Raw genomic sequence first — 23,647 nt, 5'->3', positions numbered from 1 at the left:
TTTAGTACCAGGTGTAAACATGTCTTAGTCACAAGTGGAAACATGTTTTACTAATGGGTTTAAACTGTGGTAGTGTCAGATGTGTTTTAATACCAGGTCTAAACATGTGTTGATGCAACATGTAAACATGTCGTAGTACCAGGTGTAAACGCATCTTAGTACCAGGTGTAAACACGTCTTCGTACCAGGTGTAAACTGTGGTAGTATCGGGTGTGATTTAATACCAGGTGTAAACATTTGTTAGTACCAGGTGTAAACGTGTTAGTAAAAGGTGTAAACATATGTTAGTACCAGGTGTAAACATGTGTTAGTACCTGGTGTAAACATGTGTTAGCACCATAGTACAACATGTAAACGTGTTAGTATAACATGTAAATGTGTTAGTATTAGGGTGTAAATATGTGGTAGTAGCAGGTGTGATTTAATACAAGGTGTAAACGTGTTAGTACAACATGTAAGCATTTGTTAGTACCAGGCATAAACATGTGTTAGTACAAGGTGTGAACATATGTTAGTAGTACCGGGTATAAACGTGTAAGCACCATAGTACAACATGTAAACATGTGTTAGTATCAGGTGTAAACATGTTTTAGCACCATAGTACAACATGTAAACGTGTTAGTATAACATGTACACATGTGTTAGTATCAGGTGTAAATATGTATTAGCACCTTAGTACAACATGTAAACATGTGTTAGTATAACATGTAAACATGTTTTAGTATAACATGTAAACGTGTTAGTATCATGTATAAACATGTGTTAGCACCATAGTACAACATGTAAACATGTGTTAGTATAACATGTAAACATGTGTAAGTATCAGGTGTAAATATGTGTTAGCACCTTAGTACAACATGTAAACGTGTTAGTATAACATGTAAACATGTTTTAGTATCAGGGTGTAAATATGTGGTAGTAGCAGGTGTGATTTAATACAAGGTATAAATATGTGGTAGTACAACATGTAAGCATTTGTTAGCACCAGGTATAAACATGTGTTAGTACCAGGTGTAAACGTGCTAACACCATGTGTAAACATGTCTTAGCCACAGGTGTAAACAAGTTTTAGTACCACGTGTAAACTGTGGTAGTATCAGGTGTGATTTAATACCAGGTGTAAACATGTGTTAGTATAAGGTGTAAAAATGTGTTAGCACCATAGTACAAAATGTAAACATGTGTTAGTATCAGGTGTAAAGACGTGTTAGCACCTTAGTACAACATGTAAATGTGTTAGTACAACATGTAAACATGCGTTAGTATCAGGTGTAAACGTGTTAGTATCAGGTGTAAATGTGTTAGCACCTTGGTACAACATGTAAACATGTGTTAGTATCAGGTGTAAAGACGTGTTAGCACCTTAGTACAACATGTAAATGTGTTAGTACAACATGTAAACATGCGTTAGTATCAGGTGTAAACGTGTTAGTATCAGGTGTAAATGTGTTAGCACCTTGGTACAACATGTAAACATGTGTTAGTATAACATGTAAACGTGTTAGTATTAGGGTGTAAATATGTGTTAGTACAACATGTAAGCATTTGTTAGTACCAGGTATAAAAATATATTAGTACAAGGTGTAAACATGTTAGTAATACCAGGTGTAAACATGTTAGTAATACCAGGTGTAAACATGTGTTAGCACCAGGTGTAAACGTGTGTTAGTATCAGGTGTAAACATGTTTTAGCACCATAGTACAACATGTAAATATGTGTTAGTATCAGGTGTAAACATGTGTTAACATCATAGTACAACATGTAAACATGTGTTAGGATCAGGTGTAAACATGTGTTAGCACCATAGTACAACATGTAAACATGTATTAGTATAACATGTAAATGTGTTAGTATCAGGTGTAAACATGTGTTACCACCTTAGTACAACATGTAAACACGTGTTAGTACAACATGTAAATGTGTTAGTATCAGGTGTAAACATGTGTTAGCACCATAGTACAACAAGTAAACATGTGTTAGTATCAGGTGTAAACATGTGTTAGCACCATAGTACAACATGTAAACATGTGTTAGTATCAGGTGTAAACATGTGTTAGCACCATAGTACAACATGTAAACATGTGTTAGTATAACATGTAAACGTGTTAGTATCAGGTGTAAACGTGTTAGTATCAGGTGTAAACATGTGTTACCACCTTAGTACAACATGTAAACACGTGTTAGTACAACATGTAAATGTGTTAGTATCAGGTGTAAACATGTATTCGCACCATAGTACAACATGTAAACGTGTTAGTATCAGGTGAAAACGTGTTAGTATCAGGTGTAAACATGTGTTAGCACCTTAGTACAACAAGTAAACATGTGTTAGTATAACATGTAAAAATGTGTTAGTATCAGGTGAAAACGTGTTAGTATCAGGTGTAAACGTGTAAGTATAACATGTAAACATGTGTTAGTATCAGTTGAAAACGTGTTAGTATCAGGTGTAAACATGTGTTAGTATCAGGTGTAAACATGTGTTAGCACCTTAGTACAACATGTAAACAGGTGTCAGTACAACATGTAAACATGTGTTAGTATCAGGTGTAAACATGTATTAGCACCATAGTACAACATGTACACATGTGTTAGTATCAGGTGTAAACATGTGTTAGCACCATAGTACAACATGTAAACATGTGTTAGTACAACATGTAAACATGTGTTAGTATCAGGTGTAAACATGTGTTAGCACCATAGTACAACATGTAAACGTGTTAGTATAACATGTAAACGTGTTAGTATCAGGTGTAAACATGTGTTAGCACCTTAGTACAACATGTAAACACGTGTTAGTACAACATGTAAACACGTCTTACTATCAGGTGTAAACATGTATTCGCACCATAGTACAACATGTAAACGTGTTAGTATAACATGTAAACGTGTTAGTATCAGGTGAAAACGTGTTAGTATTAGGTGTAAACATGTGTTAGCACCTTAGTACAACATGTAAACTTGTTAGTATAACATGTAAACATGTTAGTATTAGGGTGTAAATATGTGGTAGTACAACATGTAAGTATTTGTTAGTACCAGGTATAAAAATATGTTAGTACAAGGTGTAAATATGTTAGTAGTACCAGGTGTAAACATGTGTTAGCACCAGGTGTAAACGTGTGTTAGTATCAGGTGTAAAAATGTTTTAGCACCATAGTACAACATGTAAACATGTGTTAGTATCAGGTGTAAATGTGTTAGCACCTTGGTACAACATGTAAACATGTGTTAGTATAGCATGTAAACATGTTTTAGTATCAGCTGCAAACATGTGTTAGCACCGTAGTACAACATGTAAACACGTGTTAGTACACCATATAAGCATTTGTTAGTACCAGGTATAAAAATATATTAGTACAAGGTGTAAACATGTGTTAGCACCAGGTGTAAACGTATGTTAGTATCAGGTGTAAACTTGTTTTAGCACCATAGTACAACATTTAAATATGTGTTAGTATCAGGTGTAAACATGTGTTAACGCCATAGTACAACATGTAAACTATGTGTTAGCACCATAGTACAATGTGTAAACGTGTTAGTATCAGGTGTAAACATGTGTTAGCACCTTAGTACAACATGTAAACACGTGTTAGTACAACATTTAAACGTGTTAGTATTAGGTGTAAACATGTGTTAGCACCATAGTACAACATGTAAACACGTGTTAGTACAACATGTAAGCATTTGTTAGTACCAGGTATAAAAATATATTAGTACAAGGTGTAAACATGTTAGTGGTACCAGGTGTAAACATGTGTTAGCACCAGGTGTAAACGTGTGTTAGTATCAGGTGTAAAAATGTTTTAGCACCATAGTACAACATGTAAACATGTGTTAGTATCAGGTGTAAATGTGTTAGCACCTTGGTACAACATGTAAACATGTGTTAGTATAGCATGTAAACATGTGTTAGTATCAGCTGCAAACATGTGTTAGCACCGTAGTACAACATGTAAACACGTGTTAGTACACCATATAAGCATTTGTTAGTACCAGGTATAAAAATATATTAGTACAAGGTGTAAACATGTGTTAGCACCAGGTGTAAACGTATGTTAGTATCAGGTGTAAACTTGTTTTAGCACCATAGTACAACATGTAAATATGTGTTAGTATCAGGTGTAAACATGTGTTAACGCCATAGTACAACATGTAAACATGTGTTAGCACCATAGTACAACGTGTAAACGTGTTAGTATCAGGTGTAAACATGTGTTAGCACCTTAGTACAACATGTAAACACGTGTTAGTACAACATTTAAACATGTGTTAGTATTAGGTGTAAACATGTGTTAGCACCATAGTACGACATGTAAACACGTGTTAGTACAACATGTAAGCATTTGTTAGTACCAGGTATAAAAATATATTAGTACAAGGTGTAAACATGTTAGTGGTACCAGGTGTAAACATGTGTTAGCACCAGGTGTAAACGTGTGTTAGTATCAGGTGTAAACTTGTTTTAGCACCATAGTACAACATGTAAATATGTGTTAGTATCAGGTGTAAACATGTGTTAACACCATAATACAACATGTAAACATGTGTTAGCACCATAGTACAATATGTAAACGTGTTAGTAGAACATGTAAATGTGTTAGTATCAGGTGTAAACATGTGTTACCACCTTAGTACAACATGTAAACACATGTTAGTACAACATGTAAATGTGTTGGTATCAGGTGTAAACGTGTTAGCACCATAGTACAACATGTAAACATGTGTTAGTATTAGGTGTAAACATGTGTTAGCACCATAGTACAACATGTAAACACGTGTTAGTACAACATTTAAACATGTGTTAGTATCAGGTGTAAACATGTGTTAGCACCTTAGTACAACATGTAAACACATGTTAGTACAACATGTAAACGTGTTAGTACAACATGTAAACGTGTTAGTATCAGGTGTAAACATGTATTCGCACCATAGTACAACATGTAAACAGGTGTTAGTACAACATGTAAACATGTGTTAGTATCAGGTGTAAACGTGTTAGTATGAGGTGTAAACGTGTTAGCACCTTAGTACAACATGTAAACACGTGTTAGTACAACATGTAAACGTGTTAGTATCAGGTGTAAACATGTATTCGCACCATAGTACAACATGTAAACAGGTGTTAGTACAACATGTAAACATGTTTTAGTATCAGGTGTAAACATGTGTTAGCACCATAGTACAACATGTAAACATGTGTTAGTATAACATGTAAACATGTGTTAGTATCAGGTGTAAAGATGTGTTAGCACCTTAGTACAACATGAAACACGTGTTAGTACAACATGTAAACATGTGTTAGTAACAGGTGTAAACATGTTAGCACCATAGTACAACATGTGAACACGTGTTAGTACAACATGTAAACATGTTAGTATCAGGTGTAAACATGTTAACACCATAGGACAACATGTAAACATGTGTTAGTACAACATGTAAACGTGTTAGTATCAGGTGTAAACATGTGTTAGCACCTTAGTACAACATGTAAACACGTGTTAGTACAACATGTAAACATGTGTTAGTAACAGGTGTAAACATGTGTTAGCACCATAGTACAACATGTAAACACGTGTTAGTACAACATGTAAACATGTGTTAGTAACAGGTGTAAACATGTGTTAGCACCATAGTACAACATGTAAACACGTGTTAGTACAACATGTAAACATGTGTTAGTATTAGGTGTAAACATGTATTCGCACCATAGTACAACAAGTAAACGTGTTAGTATCAGGTGTAAACATGTGTTACCACCTTAGTACAACATGTAAACACGTGTTAGTACAACATGTAAACACGTGTTAGTACCAGGTTAAACATGTATTCGCACCATAGTACAAGATGTAAACTTGTGTTAGTAACAGGTGAAAACATGTGTTAGTATCAGGTGTAAACATGTGTTAGCACCATAGTACAACATGTAAACGTGTTAGTATCAGGTGTAAACTTGTTAGCACCATAGTACAACATGTAAACATGTGTTAGTATCAGGTGTAAACATGTGTTAGCACCATAGTACAACATGTAAACACGTGTTAGTACAACATGTATACATGTGTTAGTATCAGGTGTAAACATGTGTTAGCACCTTAGTACAACATGTAAACACGTCTTAGTATCAGGTGTAAACATGTGTTAGCACCATAGTACAACATGTAAACATGTGTTAGTATAACATGTAAACGTGTTAATATCAGGTGTAAACATGTGTTAGCACCTTAGTACAACATGTAAACACGTGTTAGTACAACATGTAAACATGTGTTAGTACCAGGTTAAACATGTGTTAACACCTTAGTACAACAAGTAAACATGTGTTAGTACCACATGTAAACGTGTGTTAGTATCAGGTGAAAACATGTATTAGCACCACATGTAAACATGTGTTAGTATCAGGTGTAAACATGTGTTAGCACCATAGTACAACATGTAAACACGTGTTCGTACAACATGTAAACATGTGTTAGTATCAGGTGTAAACATGTGTTACCACCATAGTACAACGTGTAAACACGTGTTAGTACAACATGTAAACACGTCTTAGTATCAGATGTAAACATGTGTTAGCACCATAGTACAACATGTAAACATGTGTTAGTGTAACATGTAAACGTGTTAGTATCAGGTGTAAACATGTGTTAGCACCTAAGTACAACATGTAAACACGTGTTAGTACAACATGTAAACATGTGTTAGTACCAGGTTAAAAATGTGTTAACACCTTAGTACAACAAGTGAACATGTGTTAGTACAACATGTAAACAGGTGTCAGTACAACATGTAAACATGTGTTAGTATTAGGTGTAAACATGTGTTAGCACCTTAGTACAACATGTAAACTTGTTAGTATAACATGTAAACGTGTTAGTATTAGGGTGTAAATATGTGGTAGTACAACATGTAAGTATTTGTTAGTACCAGGTATAAAAATATGTTAGTACAAGGTGTAAACATGTTAGTAGTACCAGGTGTAAACATGTGTTAGCACCAGGTGTAAACGTGTGTTAGTATCAGGTGTAAACTTGTTTTAGCACCATAGTACAACATGTAAATATGTGTTAGTATCAGGTGTAAACATGTGTTAACACCATAGTACAACATGTAAACATGTGTTAGCACCATAGTACAACATGTAAACGTGTTAGTAGAACATGTAAATGTGTTAGTATCAGGTGTAAACATGTGTTACCACCTTAGTACAACATGTAAACACATGTTAGTACAACATGTAAATGTGTTGGTATCAGGTGTAAACGTGTTAGCACCATAGTACAACATGTAAACATGTGTTAGTATTAGGTGTAAACATGTGTTAGCACCATAGTACAACATGTAAACACGTGTTAGTACAACATTTAAACATGTGTTAGTATCAGGTGTAAACATGTGTTAGCACCTTAGTACAACATGTAAACACATGTTAGTACAACATGTAAACATGTGTTAGTACAACATGTAAACGTGTTAGCACCATAGTACAACATGTAAACACCTGTTAGTACAACATGTAAACATGTGTTAGTATTAGGTGTAAACATGTGTTAGCACCATAGTACAACATGTAAACACGTGTTAGTACAACATTTAAACATGTGTTAATATCAGGTGTAAACATGTGTTAGCACCTTAGTACAACATGTAAACACATGTTAGTACAACATGTAACCATGCGTTAGTATCAGGTGTAAACGTGTTAGTATGAGGTGTAAACGTGTTAGCACCTTAGTACAACATGTAAACACGTGTTAGTACAACATGTAAACGTGTTAGTATCAGGTGTAAACATGTATTCGCACCATAGTACAACATGTAAACAGGTGTTAGTACAACATGTAAACATGTGTTAGTATCAGGTGTAAACATGTGTTAGCACCATAGTACACCATGTAAACATGTGTTAGTATAACATGTAAACATGTGTTAGTATCAGGTGTAAAGATGTGTTAGCACCTTAGTACAACATGAAACACGTGTTAGTACAACATGTAAACATGTGTTAGTAACAGGTGTAAACATGTTAGCACCATAGTACAACATGTGAACACGTGTTAGTACAACATGTAAACATGTTAGTATCAGGTGTAAACATGTTCACACCATAGGACAACATGTAAACATGTGTTAGTACAACATGTAAACGTGTTAGTATCAGGTGTAAACATGTGTTAGCACCTTAGTACAACATGTAAACACGTGTTAGTACAACATGTAAACATGTGTTAGTATTAGGTGTAAACATGTATTCGCACCATAGTACAACATGTAAACATGTGTTAGTATCAGGTGAAAACATGTGTTAACACCTTAGTACAACAAGTAAACATGTGTTAGTATCAGGTGTAAACATGTTTTACCACCTTAATACAACATGTAAACACGTGTTAGTACAACATGTAAACATGTGTTAGTACCAGGTTAAACATGTATTCGCACCATAGTACAAGATGTAAACTTGTGTTAGTAACAGGTGAAAACATGTGTTAGTATCAGGTGTAAACATGTGTTAGCACCATAGTACAACATGTAAACGTGTTAGTATCAGGTGTAAACTTGTTAGCACCATAGTACAACATGTAAACATGTGTTAGTATCAGGTGTAAACATGTGTTAGCACCATAGTACAACATGTAAACGTGTTAGTATCAGGTGTAAACTTGTTAGCACCATAGTACAACATGTAAACATGTGTTAGTATCAGGTGTAAACATGTGTTAGCACCATAGTACAACATGTAAACATGTGTTAGTACAACATGTAAACATGTGTTAGTACCAGGTTAAACATGTGTTAACACCTTAGTACAACAAGTAAACATGTGTTAGTACCACATGTAAACATGTGTTAGTAACAGGTGAAAACATGTATTAGCACCACATGTAAACATGTGTTAGTATCAGGTGTAAACATGTGTTAGCACCATAGTACAACATGTAAACACGTGTTCGTACAACATGTAAACATGTGTTAGTATCAGGTGTAAACATGTGTTAGCACCATAGTACAACATGTAAACACGTGTTAGTACAACATGTAAACACGTCTTAGTATCAGGTGTAAACATGTGTTAGCACCATAGTACAACATGTAAACATGTGTTAGTATAACATGTAAACTTGTTAGTATCAGGTGTAAACATGTGTTAGCACCTTAGTACAACATGTAAACACGTGTTAGTACAACATGTAAACATGTGTTAGTACCAGGTTAAAAATGTGTTAACACCTTAGTACAACAAGTAAACATGTGTTAGTACAACATGTAAACATGTGTTAGTATTAGGTGTAAAGATGTATTCGCACCATAGTACAACATGTAAACATGTGTTAGTATCAGGTGAAAACATGTGTTAACACCTTAGTACATCAAGTAAACATTTGTTAGTATCAGGTGTAAACGTGTGTTACCACCTTAGTACAACATGTAAACACGTGTTAGTACAACATGTAAACATGTGTTAGTACCAGGTTAAACATGTATTCGCACCATAGTACAAGATGTAAACTTGTGTTAGTAACAGGTGAAAACATGTGTTAGCACCATAGTACAACATGTAACCATGTGTTAGTATAACATGTAAACATGTTATTATCAGGTGTAAACATGTGTTAGCACCTTAGTACAACATGTAAACATGTGTTAGTATCAGGTGTAAACATGTGTTAGCACCTTAGTACAACATGTAAACACGTGTTAGTACAACATGTAAACACGTGTTAGTACAACATGTAAACGTGTTAGTAACAGGTGTAAACATGTTAGCACCATAGTACAACATGTAAACACGTGTTAGTACAACATTTAAACGTGTTAGTAACAGGTGTAAACATGTTAGCACCATAGTACAACATGTAAACACCTGTTAGTACAACATGTAAACATGTGTTAGTATTAGGTGTAAACATGTGTTAGCACCATAGTACAACATGTAAACACGTGTTAGTACAACATTTAAACATGTGTTAATATCAGGTGTAAACATGTAAACACATGTTAGTACAACATGTAACCATGCGTTAGTATCAGGTGTAAACGTGTTACTATGAGGTGTAAACGTGTTAGCACCTTAGTACAACATGTAAACACGTGTTAGTACAACATGTAAACGTGTTAGTATCAGGTGTAAAGATGTATTCGCACCATAGTACAACATGTAAACAGGTGTTAGTACAACATGTAAACATGTGTTAGTATCAGGTGTAAACATGTGTTAGCACCATAGTACACCATTTAAACATGTGTTAGTAAAACATGTAAACATGTGTTAGTATCAGGTGTAAAGATGTGTTAGCACCTTAGTACAACATGAAACACGTGTTAGTACAACATGTAAACATGTGTTAGTAACAGGTGTAAACATGTTAGCACCATAGTACAACATGTGAACACGTGTTAGTACAACATGTAAACATGTTAGTATCAGGTGTAAACATGTTAACACCATAGGACAACATGTAAACATGTGTTAGTACAACATGTAAACACGTGTTAGTATCAGGTGTAAACATGTGTTAGCACCTTAGTACAACATGTAAACACGTGTTAGTACAACATGTAAACATGTGTTAGTATTAGGTGTAAACATGTATTCGCACCATAGTACAAGATGTAAACTTGAGTTAGTAACAGGTGAAAACATGTGTTAGTATCAGGTGTAAACATGTGTTAGCACCATAGTACAACATGTAAACGTGTTAGTATCAGGTGTAAACTTGTTAGCACCATAGTACAACATGTAAACATGTGTTAGTATCAGGTGTAAACATGTGTTAGCACCATAGTACAACATGTAAACACGTGTTAGTACAACATGTATACATGTGTTAGTATCAGGTGTAAACATGTGTTAGCACCTTAGTACAACATGTAAACACGTGTTAGTATCAGGTGTAAACATGTGTTAGCACAACATGTAAACATGTGTTAGTACCAGGTTAAACATGTGTTAACACCTTAGTACAACAAGTAAACATGTGTTAGTACCACATGTAAACATGTGTTAGTAACAGGTGAAAACATGTATTAGCACCACATGTAAACATGTGTTAGTATCAGGTGTAAACATGTGTTAGCACCATAGTACAACATGTAAACACGTGTTCGTACAACATGTAAACATGTGTTAGTATCAGGTGTAAACATGTGTTAGCACCATAGTACAACATGTAAACACGTGTTAGTACAACATGTAAACACGTCTTAGTATCAGGTGTAAACATGTGTTAGCACCATAGTACAACATGTAAACTTGTTAGTATCAGGTGTAAACATGTGTTAGCACCTTAGTACAACATGTAAACACGTGTTAGTACAACATGTAAACATGTGTTAGTACCAGGTTAAAAATGTGTTAACACCTTAGTACAACAAGTAAACATGTGTTAGTACAACATGTAAACATGTGTTAGTATTAGGTGTAAAGATGTATTCGCACCATAGTACAACATGTAAACATGTGTTAGTATCAGGTGAAAACATGTGTTAACACCTTAGTACATCAAGTAAACATGTGTTAGTATCAGGTGTAAACGTGTGTTACCACCTTAGTACAACATGTAAACACGTGTTAGTACAACATGTAAACATGTGTTGGTACCAGGTTAAACATGTATTCGCACCACAGTACAAGACGTAAACTTGTGTTAGTAACAGGTGAAAACATGTGTTAGCACCATAGTACAACATGTAACCATGTGTTAGTATAACATGTAAACATGTTATTATCAGGTGTAAACATGTGTTAGCACCTTAGTACAACATGTAAACATGTGTTAGTATCAGGTGTAAACATGTGTTAGCACCTTAGTACAACATGTAAACACGTGTTAGTACAACATGTAAACGTGTTAGTAACAGGTGTAAACATGTTAGCACCATAGTACAACATGTAAACACGTGTTAGTACAACATTTAAACGTGTTAGTGTCAGGTGTAAGCATGTTAGCACCATAGGACAACATGTAAACATGTGTTAGTACAACATGTAAACATGTGTTAGTATCAGGTGTAAACATGTGTTAGCACCTTAGTACAACATGTAAACACGTGTTAGTACAACATGTAAACGTGTTAGTAACAGGTGTAAACATGTTACCACCATAGTACAACATGTAAACACGTGTTAGTACAACATTTAAACGTGTTAGTAACAGGTGTAAACATGTTAGCACCATAGTACAACATGTAAACACCTGTTAGTACAACATGTAAACATGTGTTAGTATTAGGTGTAAACATGTGTTAGCACCATAGTACAACATGTAAACACGTGTTAGTACAACATTTAAACATGTGTTAATATCAGGTGTAAACATGTAAACACATGTTAGTACAACATGTAACCATGCGTTAGTATCAGGTGTAAACGTGTTACTATGAGGTGTAAACGTGTTAGCACCTTAGTACAACATGTAAACACGTGTTAGTACAACATGTAAACGTGTTAGTATCAGGTGTAAAGATGTATTCGCACCATAGTACAACATGTAAACAGGTGTTAGTACAACATGTAAACATGTGTTAGTATCAGGTGTAAACATGTGTTAGCACCATAGTACACCATTTAAACATGTGTTAGTAAAACATGTAAACATGTGTTAGTATCAGGTGTAAAGATGTGTTAGCACCTTAGTACAACATGAAACACGTGTTAGTACAACATGTAAACATGTGTTAGTAACAGGTGTAAACATGTTAGCACCATAGTACAACATGTGAACACGTGTTAGTACAACATGTAAACATGTTAGTATCAGGTGTAAACATGTTAACACCATAGGACAACATGTAAACATGTGTTAGTACAACATGTAAACACGTGTTAGTATCAGGTGTAAACATGTGTTAGCACCTTAGTACAACATGTAAACACGTGTTAGTACAACATGTAAACATGTGTTAGTATTAGGTGTAAACATGTATTCGCACCATAGTACAAGATGTAAACTTGAGTTAGTAACAGGTGAAAACGTGTTAGTATCAGGTGTAAACATGTGTTAGCACCATAGTACAACATGTAAACGTGTTAGTATCAGGTGTAAACTTGTTAGCACCATAGTACAACATGTAAACATGTGTTAGTATCAGGTGTAAACATGTGTTAGCACCATAGTACAACATGTAAACACGTGTTAGTACAACATGTATACATGTGTTAGTATCAGGTGTAAACATGTGTTAGCACCTTAGTACAACATGTAAACACGTGTTAGTATCAGGTGTAAACATGTGTTAGCACAACATGTAAACATGTGTTAGTACCAGGTTAAACATGTGTTAACACCTTAGTACAACAAGTAAACATGTGTTAGTACCACATGTAAACATGTGTTAGTAACAGGTGAAAACATGTATTAGCACCACATGTAAACATGTGTTAGTATCAGGTGTAAACATGTGTTAGCACCATAGTACAACATGTAAACACGTGTTCGTACAACATGTAAACATGTGTTAGTATCAGGTGTAAACATGTGTTAGCACCATAGTACAACATGTAAACACGTGTTAGTACAACATGTAAACACGTCTTAGTATCAGGTGTAAACATGTGTTAGCACCATAGTACAACATGTAAACTTGTTAGTATCAGGTGTAAACATGTGTTAGCACCTTAGTACAACATGTAAACACGTTTTAGTACAACATGTAAACATGTGTTAGTACCAGGTTAAAAATGTGTTAACACCTTAGTACAACAAGTAAACATGTGTTAGTACAACATGTAAACATGTGTTAGTATTAGGTGTAAAGATGTATTCGCACCATAGTACAACATGTAAACATGTGTTAGTATCAGGTGAAAACATGTGTTAACACCTTAGTACATCAAGTAAACGTGTTAGTATCAGGTGTAAACATGTGTTACCACCTTAGTACAACATGTAAACACATGTTAGTACAACATGTAAACATGTGTTAGTATCAGGTGTAAACATGTTAGCACCTTAGTACAACATGTAAACACGTGTTAGTAACAGGTGTAAACATGTTAGCACCATAGTACAACATGTAAACACGTGTTAGTACAACATTTAAACGTGTTAGTAACAGGTGTAAACATGTTAGCACCATAGTACAACATGTAAACACCTGTTAGTACAACATGTAAACATGTGTTAGTATTAGGTGTAAACATGTGTTAGCACCATAGTACAACATGTAAACACGTGTTAGTACAACATTTAAACATGTGTTAATATCAGGTGTAAACATGTAAACACATGTTAGTACAACATGTAACCATGCGTTAGTATCAGGTGTAAACGTGTTACTATGAGGTGTAAACGTGTTAGCACCTTAGTACAACATGTAAACACGTGTTAGTACAACATGTAAACGTGTTAGTATCAGGTGTAAAGATGTATTCGCACCATAGTACAACATGTAAACAGGTGTTAGTACAACATGTAAACATGTGTTAGTATCAGGTGTAAACATGTGTTAGCACCATAGTACACCATTTAAACATGTGTTAGTAAAACATGTAAACATGTGTTAGTATCAGGTGTAAAGATGTGTTAGCACCTTAGTACAACATGAAACACGTGTTAGTACAACATGTAAACATGTGTTAGTAACAGGTGTAAACATGTTAGCACCATAGTACAACATGTGAACACGTGTTAGTACAACATGTAAACATGTTAGTATCAGGTGTAAACATGTTAACACCATAGGACAACATGTAAACATGTGTTAGTACAACATGTAAACACGTGTTAGTATCAGGTGTAAACATGTGTTAGCACCTTAGTACAACATGTAAACACGTGTTAGTACAACATGTAAACATGTGTTAGTATTAGGTGTAAACATGTATTCGCACCATAGTACAAGATGTAAACTTGAGTTAGTAACAGGTGAAAACATGTGTTAGTATCAGGTGTAAACATGTGTTAGCACCATAGTACAACATGTAAACGTGTTAGTATCAGGTGTAAACTTGTTAGCACCATAGTACAACATGTAAACATGTGTTAGTATCAGGTGTAAACATGTGTTAGCACCATAGTACAACATGTAAACACGTGTTAGTACAACATGTATACATGTGTTAGTATCAGGTGTAAACATGTGTTAGCACCTTAGTACAACATGTAAACACGTGTTAGTATCAGGTGTAAACATGTGTTAGCACAACATGTAAACATGTGTTAGTACCAGGTTAAACATGTGTTAACACCTTAGTACAACAAGTAAACATGTGTTAGTACCACATGTAAACATGTGTTAGTAACAGGTGAAAACATGTATTAGCACCACATGTAAACATGTGTTAGTATCAGGTGTAAACATGTGTTAGCACCATAGTACAACATGTAAACACGTGTTCGTACAACATGTAAACATGTGTTAGTATCAGGTGTAAACATGTGTTAGCACCATAGTACAACATGTAAACACGTGTTAGTACAACATGTAAACACGTCTTAGTATCAGGTGTAAACATGTGTTAGCACCATAGTACAACATGTAAACTTGTTAGTATCAGGTGTAAACATGTGTTAGCACCTTAGTACAACATGTAAACACGTGTTAGTACAACATGTAAACATGTGTTAGTACCAGGTTAAAAATGTGTTAACACCTTAGTACAACAAGTAAACATGTGTTAGTACAACATGTAAACATGTGTTAGTATTAGGTGTAAAGATGTATTCGCACCATAGTACAACATGTAAACATGTGTTAGTATCAGGTGAAAACATGTGTTAACACCTTAGTACATCAAGTAAACATGTGTTAGTATCAGGTGTAAACGTGTGTTACCACCTTAGTACAACATGTAAACACGTGTTAGTACAACATGTAAACATGTGTTGGTACCAGGTTAAACATGTATTCGCACCACAGTACAAGACGTAAACTTGTGTTAGTAACAGGTGAAAACATGTGTTAGCACCATAGTACAACATGTAACCATGTGTTAGTATAACATGTAAACATGTTATTATCAGGTGTAAACATGTGTTAGCACCTTAGTACAACATGTAAACATGTGTTAGTATCAGGTGTAAACATGTGTTAGCACCTTAGTACAACATGTAAACACGTGTTAGTACAACATGTAAACGTGTTAGTGTCAGGTGTAAGCATGTTAGCACCATAGGACAACATGTAAACATGTGTTAGTACAACATGTAAACATGTGTTAGTATCAGGTGTAAACATGTGTTAGCACCTTAGTACAACATGTAAACACGTGTTAGTACAACATGTAAACGTGTTAGTAACAGGTGTAAACATGTTACCACCATAGTACAACATGTAAACACGTGTTAGTACAACATTTAAACGTGTTAGTAACAGGTGTAAACATGTTAGCACCATAGTACAACATGTAAACACCTGTTAGTACAACATGTAAACATGTGTTAGTATTAGGTGTAAACATGTGTTAGCACCATAGTACAACATGTAAACACGTGTTAGTACAACATTTAAACATGTGTTAATATCAGGTGTAAACATGTAAACACATGTTAGTACAACATGTAACCATGCGTTAGTATCAGGTGTAAACGTGTTACTATGAGGTGTAAACGTGTTAGCACCTTAGTACAACATGTAAACACGTGTTAGTACAACATGTAAACGTGTTAGTATCAGGTGTAAAGATGTATTCGCACCATAGTACAACATGTAAACAGGTGTTAGTACAACATGTAAACATGTGTTAGTATCAGGTGTAAACATGTGTTAGCACCATAGTACACCATTTAAACATGTGTTAGTAAAACATGTAAACATGTGTTAGTATCAGGTGTAAAGATGTGTTAGCACCTTAGTACAACATGAAACACGTGTTAGTACAACATGTAAACATGTGTTAGTAACAGGTGTAAACATGTTAGCACCATAGTACAACATGTGAACACGTGTTAGTACAACATGTAAACATGTTAGTATCAGGTGTAAACATGTTAACACCATAGGACAACATGTAAACATGTGTTAGTACAACATGTAAACACGTGTTAGTATCAGGTGTAAACATGTGTTAGCACCTTAGTACAACATGTAAACACGTGTTAGTACAACATGTAAACATGTGTTAGTATTAGGTGTAAACATGTATTCGCACCATAGTACAAGATGTAAACTTGAGTTAGTAACAGGTGAAAACATGTGTTAGTATCAGGTGTAAACATGTGTTAGCACCATAGTACAACATGTAAACGTGTTAGTATCAGGTGTAAACTTGTTAGCACCATAGTACAACATGTAAACATGTGTTAGTATCAGGTGTAAACATGTGTTAGCACCATAGTACAACATGTAAACACGTGTTAGTACAACATGTATACATGTGTTAGTATCAGGTGTAAACATGTGTTAGCACCTTAGTACAACATGTAAACACGTGTTAGTATCAGGTGTAAACATGTGTTAGCACAACATGTAAACATGTGTTAGTACCAGGTTAAACATGTGTTAACACCTTAGTACAACAAGTAAACATGTGTTAGTACCACATGTAAACATGTGTTAGTAACAGGTGAAAACATGTATTAGCACCACATGTAAACATGTGTTAGTATCAGGTGTAAACATGTGTTAGCACCATAGTACAACATGTAAACACGTGTTTGTACAACATGTAAACATGTGTTAGTATCAGGTGTAAACATGTGTTAGCACCATAGTACAACATGTAAACACGTGTTAGTACAACATGTAAACACGTCTTAGTATCAGGTGTAAACATGTGTTAGCACCATAGTACAACATGTAAACTTGTTAGTATCAGGTGTAAACATGTGTTAGCACCTTAGTACAACATGTAAACACGTTTTAGTACAACATGTAAACATGTGTTAGTACCAGGTTAAAAATGTGTTAACACCTTAGTACAACAAGTAAACATGTGTTAGTACAACATGTAAACATGTGTTAGTATTAGGTGTAAAGATGTATTCGCACCATAGTACAACATGTAAACATGTGTTAGTATCAGGTGAAAACATGTGTTAACACCTTAGTACATCAAGTAAACATGTGTTAGTATCAGGTGTAAACATGTGTTACCACCTTAGTACAACATGTAAACACATGTTAGTACAACATGTAAACATGTGTTAGTATCAGGTGTAAACATGTTAGCACCTTAGTACAACATGTAAACACGTGTTAGTAACAGGTGTAAACATGTGTCAGTATCAGGTGTACACATGTGTTAGCACCATAGTACAACATGTAAACACGTGTTAGTACAACATGTAAACATGTGTTAGTAACAGGTGTAAACATGTGGTAGCACCATAGTACAACATGTAAACATGTGTTAGTATCAGGTGTAAACATGTTAGCACCATAGTACAACATGTAAACACGTGTTAGTACAACATGTAAACATGTGTTAGTAACAGGTGTAAACATGTGTTAGCACCATAGTACAACATGTAAACACGTGTTAGTACAACATGTAAACATGTGTTAGTATTAGGTGTAAACATGTATTCGCACCATAGTAAAACATGTAAACATGTGTTAGTATCAGGTGAAAACATGTGTTAACACCTTAGTACAACAAGTAAACATGTGTTAGTATCAGGTGTAAACATGTGTTACCACCTTAGTACAACATGTAAACACATGTTAGTACAACATGTAAACATGTGTTAGTATCAGGTGTAAACATGTTAGCACCTTAGTACAACATGTAAACACGTGTTAGTAACAGGTGTAAACATGTGTCAGTATCAGGTGTACACATGTGTTAGCACCATAGTACAACATGTAAACACGTGTTAGTACAACATGTAAACATGTGTTAGTAACAGGTGTAAACATGTGGTAGCACCATAGTACAACATGTAAACATGTGTTAGTATCAGGTGTAAACATGTTAGCACCATAGTACAACATGTAAACACGTGTTAGTACAACATGTAAACATGTGTTAGTATCAGGTGTAAACATGTGTTAGCACCTTTGTACAACATGGTATAAAAATATGTTAGTACAAGGTGTAAACATGTTAGTAGTACCAGGTGTAAACATGTGTTAGCACCAGGTGTAAACGTGTGTTAGTATCAGGTGTAAACATGTTTTAGCACCATAGTACAACATGTAAACATGTGTTAGTATCAGGTGTAAACATGTGTTAGCACCATAGTACAACATGTAAACGTGTTAGTATCAGGTGTAAACTTGTTAGCACCATAGTACAACATGTAAACATGTGTTAGTATCAGGTGTAAACATGTGTTAGCACCATAGTACAACATGTAAACATGTGTTAGTATCAGGTGTAAACATGTGTTAGCACCATAGTACAACATGTAAACATGTGTTAGTATAACATGTAAACGTGTTAGTATCAGGTGTAAACGTGTTAGCACCTTAGTACAACATGTAAACACGTGTTAGTACAACATGTAAACACGTCTTAGTATCAGGTGTAAACATGTGTTAGCACCTTAGTACAACATGTAAACACGTGTTAGTACAACATGTAAACACGTCTTAGTATCAGGTGTAAACATGGATTCGCACCATAGTACAACATGTAAACGTGTTAGTATAAGATGTAAACGTGTTAGTATCAGGTGTAAACATGTGTTAGCACCTTAGTACAACAAGTAAACATGTGTTAGTACAACATGTAAACGTGTTAGTATCAGGTGTAAACATGTGTTAGCACCTTAGTACAACATGTAAACAGGTGTTAGTACAACATGTAAACACGTCTTAGTATCAGGTGTAAACATGTGTTAGCACCTTAGTACAACATGTAAACACGTGTTAGTACAACATGTAAACACATCTTAGTATCAGGTGTAAACATGTATTCGCACCATAGTACAACATGTAAACGTGTTAGTATAACATGTAAACATGTGTTGGTATCAGGTGAAAACGTGTTAGTATCAGGTGTAAACATGTGTTAGCACCATAGTACAACATGTAAACATGTGTTAGTACAACATGTAAACACGTCTTAGTATCAGGTTTAAACATGTGTTAGCACCTTAGTACAACATGTAAACACGTGTTAGTACAACATGTAAACACGTCTTAGTATCAGGTGTAAACATGTATTCGCACCATAGTACAACATGTAAACCTGTTAGTATAAGATGTAAACATGTGTTAGTATCAGGTGAAAACGTGTTAGTATCAGGTGTAAACATGTGTTAGCACCTTAGTACAACAAGTAAACATGTGTTAGTACAACATGTAAACGTGTTAGTATCAGGTGTAAACATGTATTCGCACCATAGTACAACATGTAAACGTCTTAGTAGAACATGTAAACATGTGTTACTATCAGGTGTAAACATGTGTTAGCACCATAGTACAACATGTAAACACGTGTTAGTACAACATGTAAACATGTGTTAGTATCAGGTGTAAACATGTGTTAGCACCTTAGTACAACATGTAAACGTGTTAGTATCAGGTGTAAACATGTGTTAGCACCAGAAGTCACTCATGTATGAAATTAACACTGGCGAATATTCACTTCCTGTTCACTCACCTACCGTTTGCATTATCTGCGAATATTTGCTTCACGTGTTCTTAAATGTGTTTGACCCAACATCATCCTGACCTGCACACATTCAGCACGACAAGAAACAAATCCAGCCATGTGTGAGCGTGTCCTTGAATGCCTCTGCTGGTGTGGACTGAAGGGTCTGGATGTTTGTTGGCAGCAGTGTGGACATGGTCTAACAGTAAGACGGGTCATGTGACTGCTGACTGATGCTCTGATTTTCTCTGCAGGACGACTGAAGCTGACGGCCTGAGGGAGAGGGAGAAGAGGGCGGGGTGTCTGCAAACGCCCCAAGGCTCCGCCCACCCCTCTGGGACTCATGTCTCTCCTCAGAGCAGGACGGAGGAGCAAAGACTGATGGGAACTTTAACAGACTTCTCTCTGTTGTCTCACAGCAGAGAACGTGGCCAAACGTTTTCGCGTCTTCCTGCTGCTGATGATGAACAATTATAAAGAAGCTCCGCCCCCTCCCTGGACTGAACTGATTACTAACGTCTGATTTCAGTATATAAACTCTCCAATCACAGTATTTTTCTTTTATTGTTTCTTTGTCAAGTTGCACTTTAAATTTTAGATTATTTTCTAACCCACAATTCCAGATGTGGTTGATTCTAATATATGCATCATATTCTTCTATATTTATGTTTGACATGCTTTAATCTTGTTATTATTTTGCTTTAATTTGATTTATTTTTGGTGGACGTGGCCACATGAACATTTTCTGAGGTTAATCTTGAAATTCTGAGATGAAAAGTAAGATGTGTATGGAAGCTGAGGACAGCCGTGCTTTGATGCAGTTAAACTCGAGTTAATGAATTTGTTATCGTGTTTTTCATGTTCAACCATAATTGTCCCACGATCTTGAGAGGACGAGTCTTTTTTTTTGGATAAATTTTCTTGTTATCTCAAAAAATCCGACTTTGGTTTATTTTGATTTATTAAAATTGCTTCATTATCTTGATTTTTATTTTCTCCATAATTATTCCAGGATTTTGAGAAAACAGACGTCACTTTTTCATGACGAATCTTATCTTCGTATCTCATCACCTTTTTTTGTTTGTTATATCTTTATTTATTTATTATTTTTTGTCAATTTTTATTTTTGGTGGAAGATGCCATTTGAACATTTTCTGAGGTTAATCTTACAGTTCTCTGATGAAAATGATGATTTTTATAGAAGCCAAGAATGGCTGTGCTTTCAAATATTTTTTTTTAAATGCAGATATCTCAAGATCACAAGTTAATTTTTTTATCTTAACACCATAATTATCCTGTGATCCTGAGAAAGTAAGTCTTTTTTCAATTAATTATATTGTTATCTCTAGAAATCTGCCTTTTTTTTTTTTTTTTAAATCTTATTTTATTTGTTTATTTTTGCTGGATGATGCCACGTGTTTCTGAGGAGACATTGCCGTTATTGAGATCACAAGTTGATTATTTCATTATCTCACTTTTGAAGTTTGAAGTTCTGTAATTATCCAGATGTTTTTTTCATGATAAATTATCTAATCTGCCTTTTTTCCCTCAATATCAAGATAACAGGTTAATTTATCAACTAGTTTTGTTATCTCAATCAAGTTAATTATCTCGTCTGTTTTTCTGTTTTACATAATCATCCTGGGATCTCAAGAAAACAAAAGTAATTTATTTTAATAATCCTGATCTCAGGATAACGGCATTAAAAAACTGTCACCACGGCTGCTCTCAGCCTCCGTACATTTCTGAATCGTTGACGTTAATCTCATTTCATCACGTCTCTTCTGTAGTTCTCTAATGGAGGCCGTGTTTGTGTCCTCGCGGTCCTCCTTTATCCAATCAGGGTACTCCACTGATCCCAATCTGTCCAATCAGACGTGAGCAATATGATGATGTTCTCTCCTGTGTACACGCTTGTTGTTTTTTCTGTTCTTGTGGATGTTTGAAAAAGCTTCGTCAAACAAATCTTCACTGTTCCTGGACCGCTCGTCCACGGTGTGCTCCTGCTGTCGTCCGGTCACCACCGGTGACCTTTGACCTCGGACAGAACCGACCTGTAGCTGTTGACCCGGTGCTGAGCTTGATGTGGCGCAGGTGGAGCAAGTTCGTAGCTAGATGTAGTTGTAGTTAAAAGGAATGAGCTGCTGTGTGTCTGCTTGCTTCGTCTCCGCTGTAGACTTCTACAGTTTGTTGTTTTTTATTCCCTTTTTAAATAAACACTCAAAACTAAGTGGAACTGGTCCCGTCCATTAATGACATCACCATCTCATAACTGTTTAATACGGAGCTGGAGGTTCAACACCTTCAGCAAACTACTAACTACAATTATGTTTTTTAGGAACGAAGATTGACCGGTAGATCGAGAGCTTCGCCTTCTGGCCCCTTTTGTCACGACACTGCAGTAAAGTGAACGCAATACCGCTCCGGTTCTCCGGCCCATCTCACACTCCATTGTCCCCTCACTCAAGAACAAGACCCTGAGACACCTGAACTCCCTCACTAGGGATAAGGACTCATTCCCTACTTGGACTAGACAATCCACCGGTTTCCTGCTGAGAACCATGGCCTGAGACTTAGAGGTGCTGATCCTCCTCCCACACCCGCTGCCTTGCCTGTGTCACCGCCGAGGCTGCTGTCCTTCAGGCCTGTCAGTACCTTGCAACTGCCTCCAGAGTCCCCTGAGGTAGCATATCCCTGAAGGCCGCCTCCTTCAGTTGGACAGCTTACCTGTCCACCACGATGTTCGAGGGTTGTCGTCCCTTGAGGCACTTATGACCGTAAGACCACAGCTCTCAGCTGCAGCGTCGGCAATGGACGTTTTGAACATCGACCACTCTGGTTCAATGTCCCCAACCTCCACAGGGAAGCCAGAAAAGCTCCGCTGGAGGTGAGAGTTGAACGTCTCCTGGACAGAGGCCTCCTCCAAACGTTCCCAGCTCATCTGCACTACATGTCTGGGCTTACCGGGTCTGTCCAGAGGCTTCCTCCAACACCTGACCCAACTCACCACCAGATGGTGATCAGCTGACAGCTCAGCCCCTCTCTTCACCCGAGTGTCCAATACATACAGCCTCAGATCAAACGGCACGATAACAAAATCAATTATTGACCTTCGGCCTAGAGCGCTCTGGTACTTCTCGCATCTTTGTTTTGCGTTATTACATCTA

The 23,647-nt window shown here is 35.8% G+C and overlaps 1 protein-coding gene across 1 annotated transcript in view; it reads left to right on the top strand.

The window, feature by feature from the left end:
- Nucleotides 1-21,353, top strand: part of kifc3 (kinesin family member C3) — a 54,398-nt gene extending 33,045 nt beyond the window's left edge. The window contains exon 23 of the mRNA XM_084741440.1: nucleotides 20,735-21,353. Coding sequence (XP_084597566.1) covers nucleotides 20,735-20,743 — 9 coding nt within the window. The 3' untranslated portion in view covers nucleotides 20,744-21,353. The remainder of the gene's footprint in view (nucleotides 1-20,734) is intronic.
- Nucleotides 21,354-23,647: the final 2,294 nt, after the last annotated feature.

The sequence above is a fragment of the Lutjanus erythropterus genome, chromosome 1 (genome assembly GCF_056507025.1).
Source record: "Lutjanus erythropterus isolate fLutEry1 chromosome 1, fLutEry1.hap2, whole genome shotgun sequence".
Classification (NCBI taxonomy): domain Eukaryota; kingdom Metazoa; phylum Chordata; class Actinopteri; order Lutjaniformes; family Lutjanidae; genus Lutjanus; species Lutjanus erythropterus.
The sequence above is the reverse complement of the archived record's forward strand: the minus strand, read 5'-3'. Positions and strand labels throughout refer to the sequence as shown.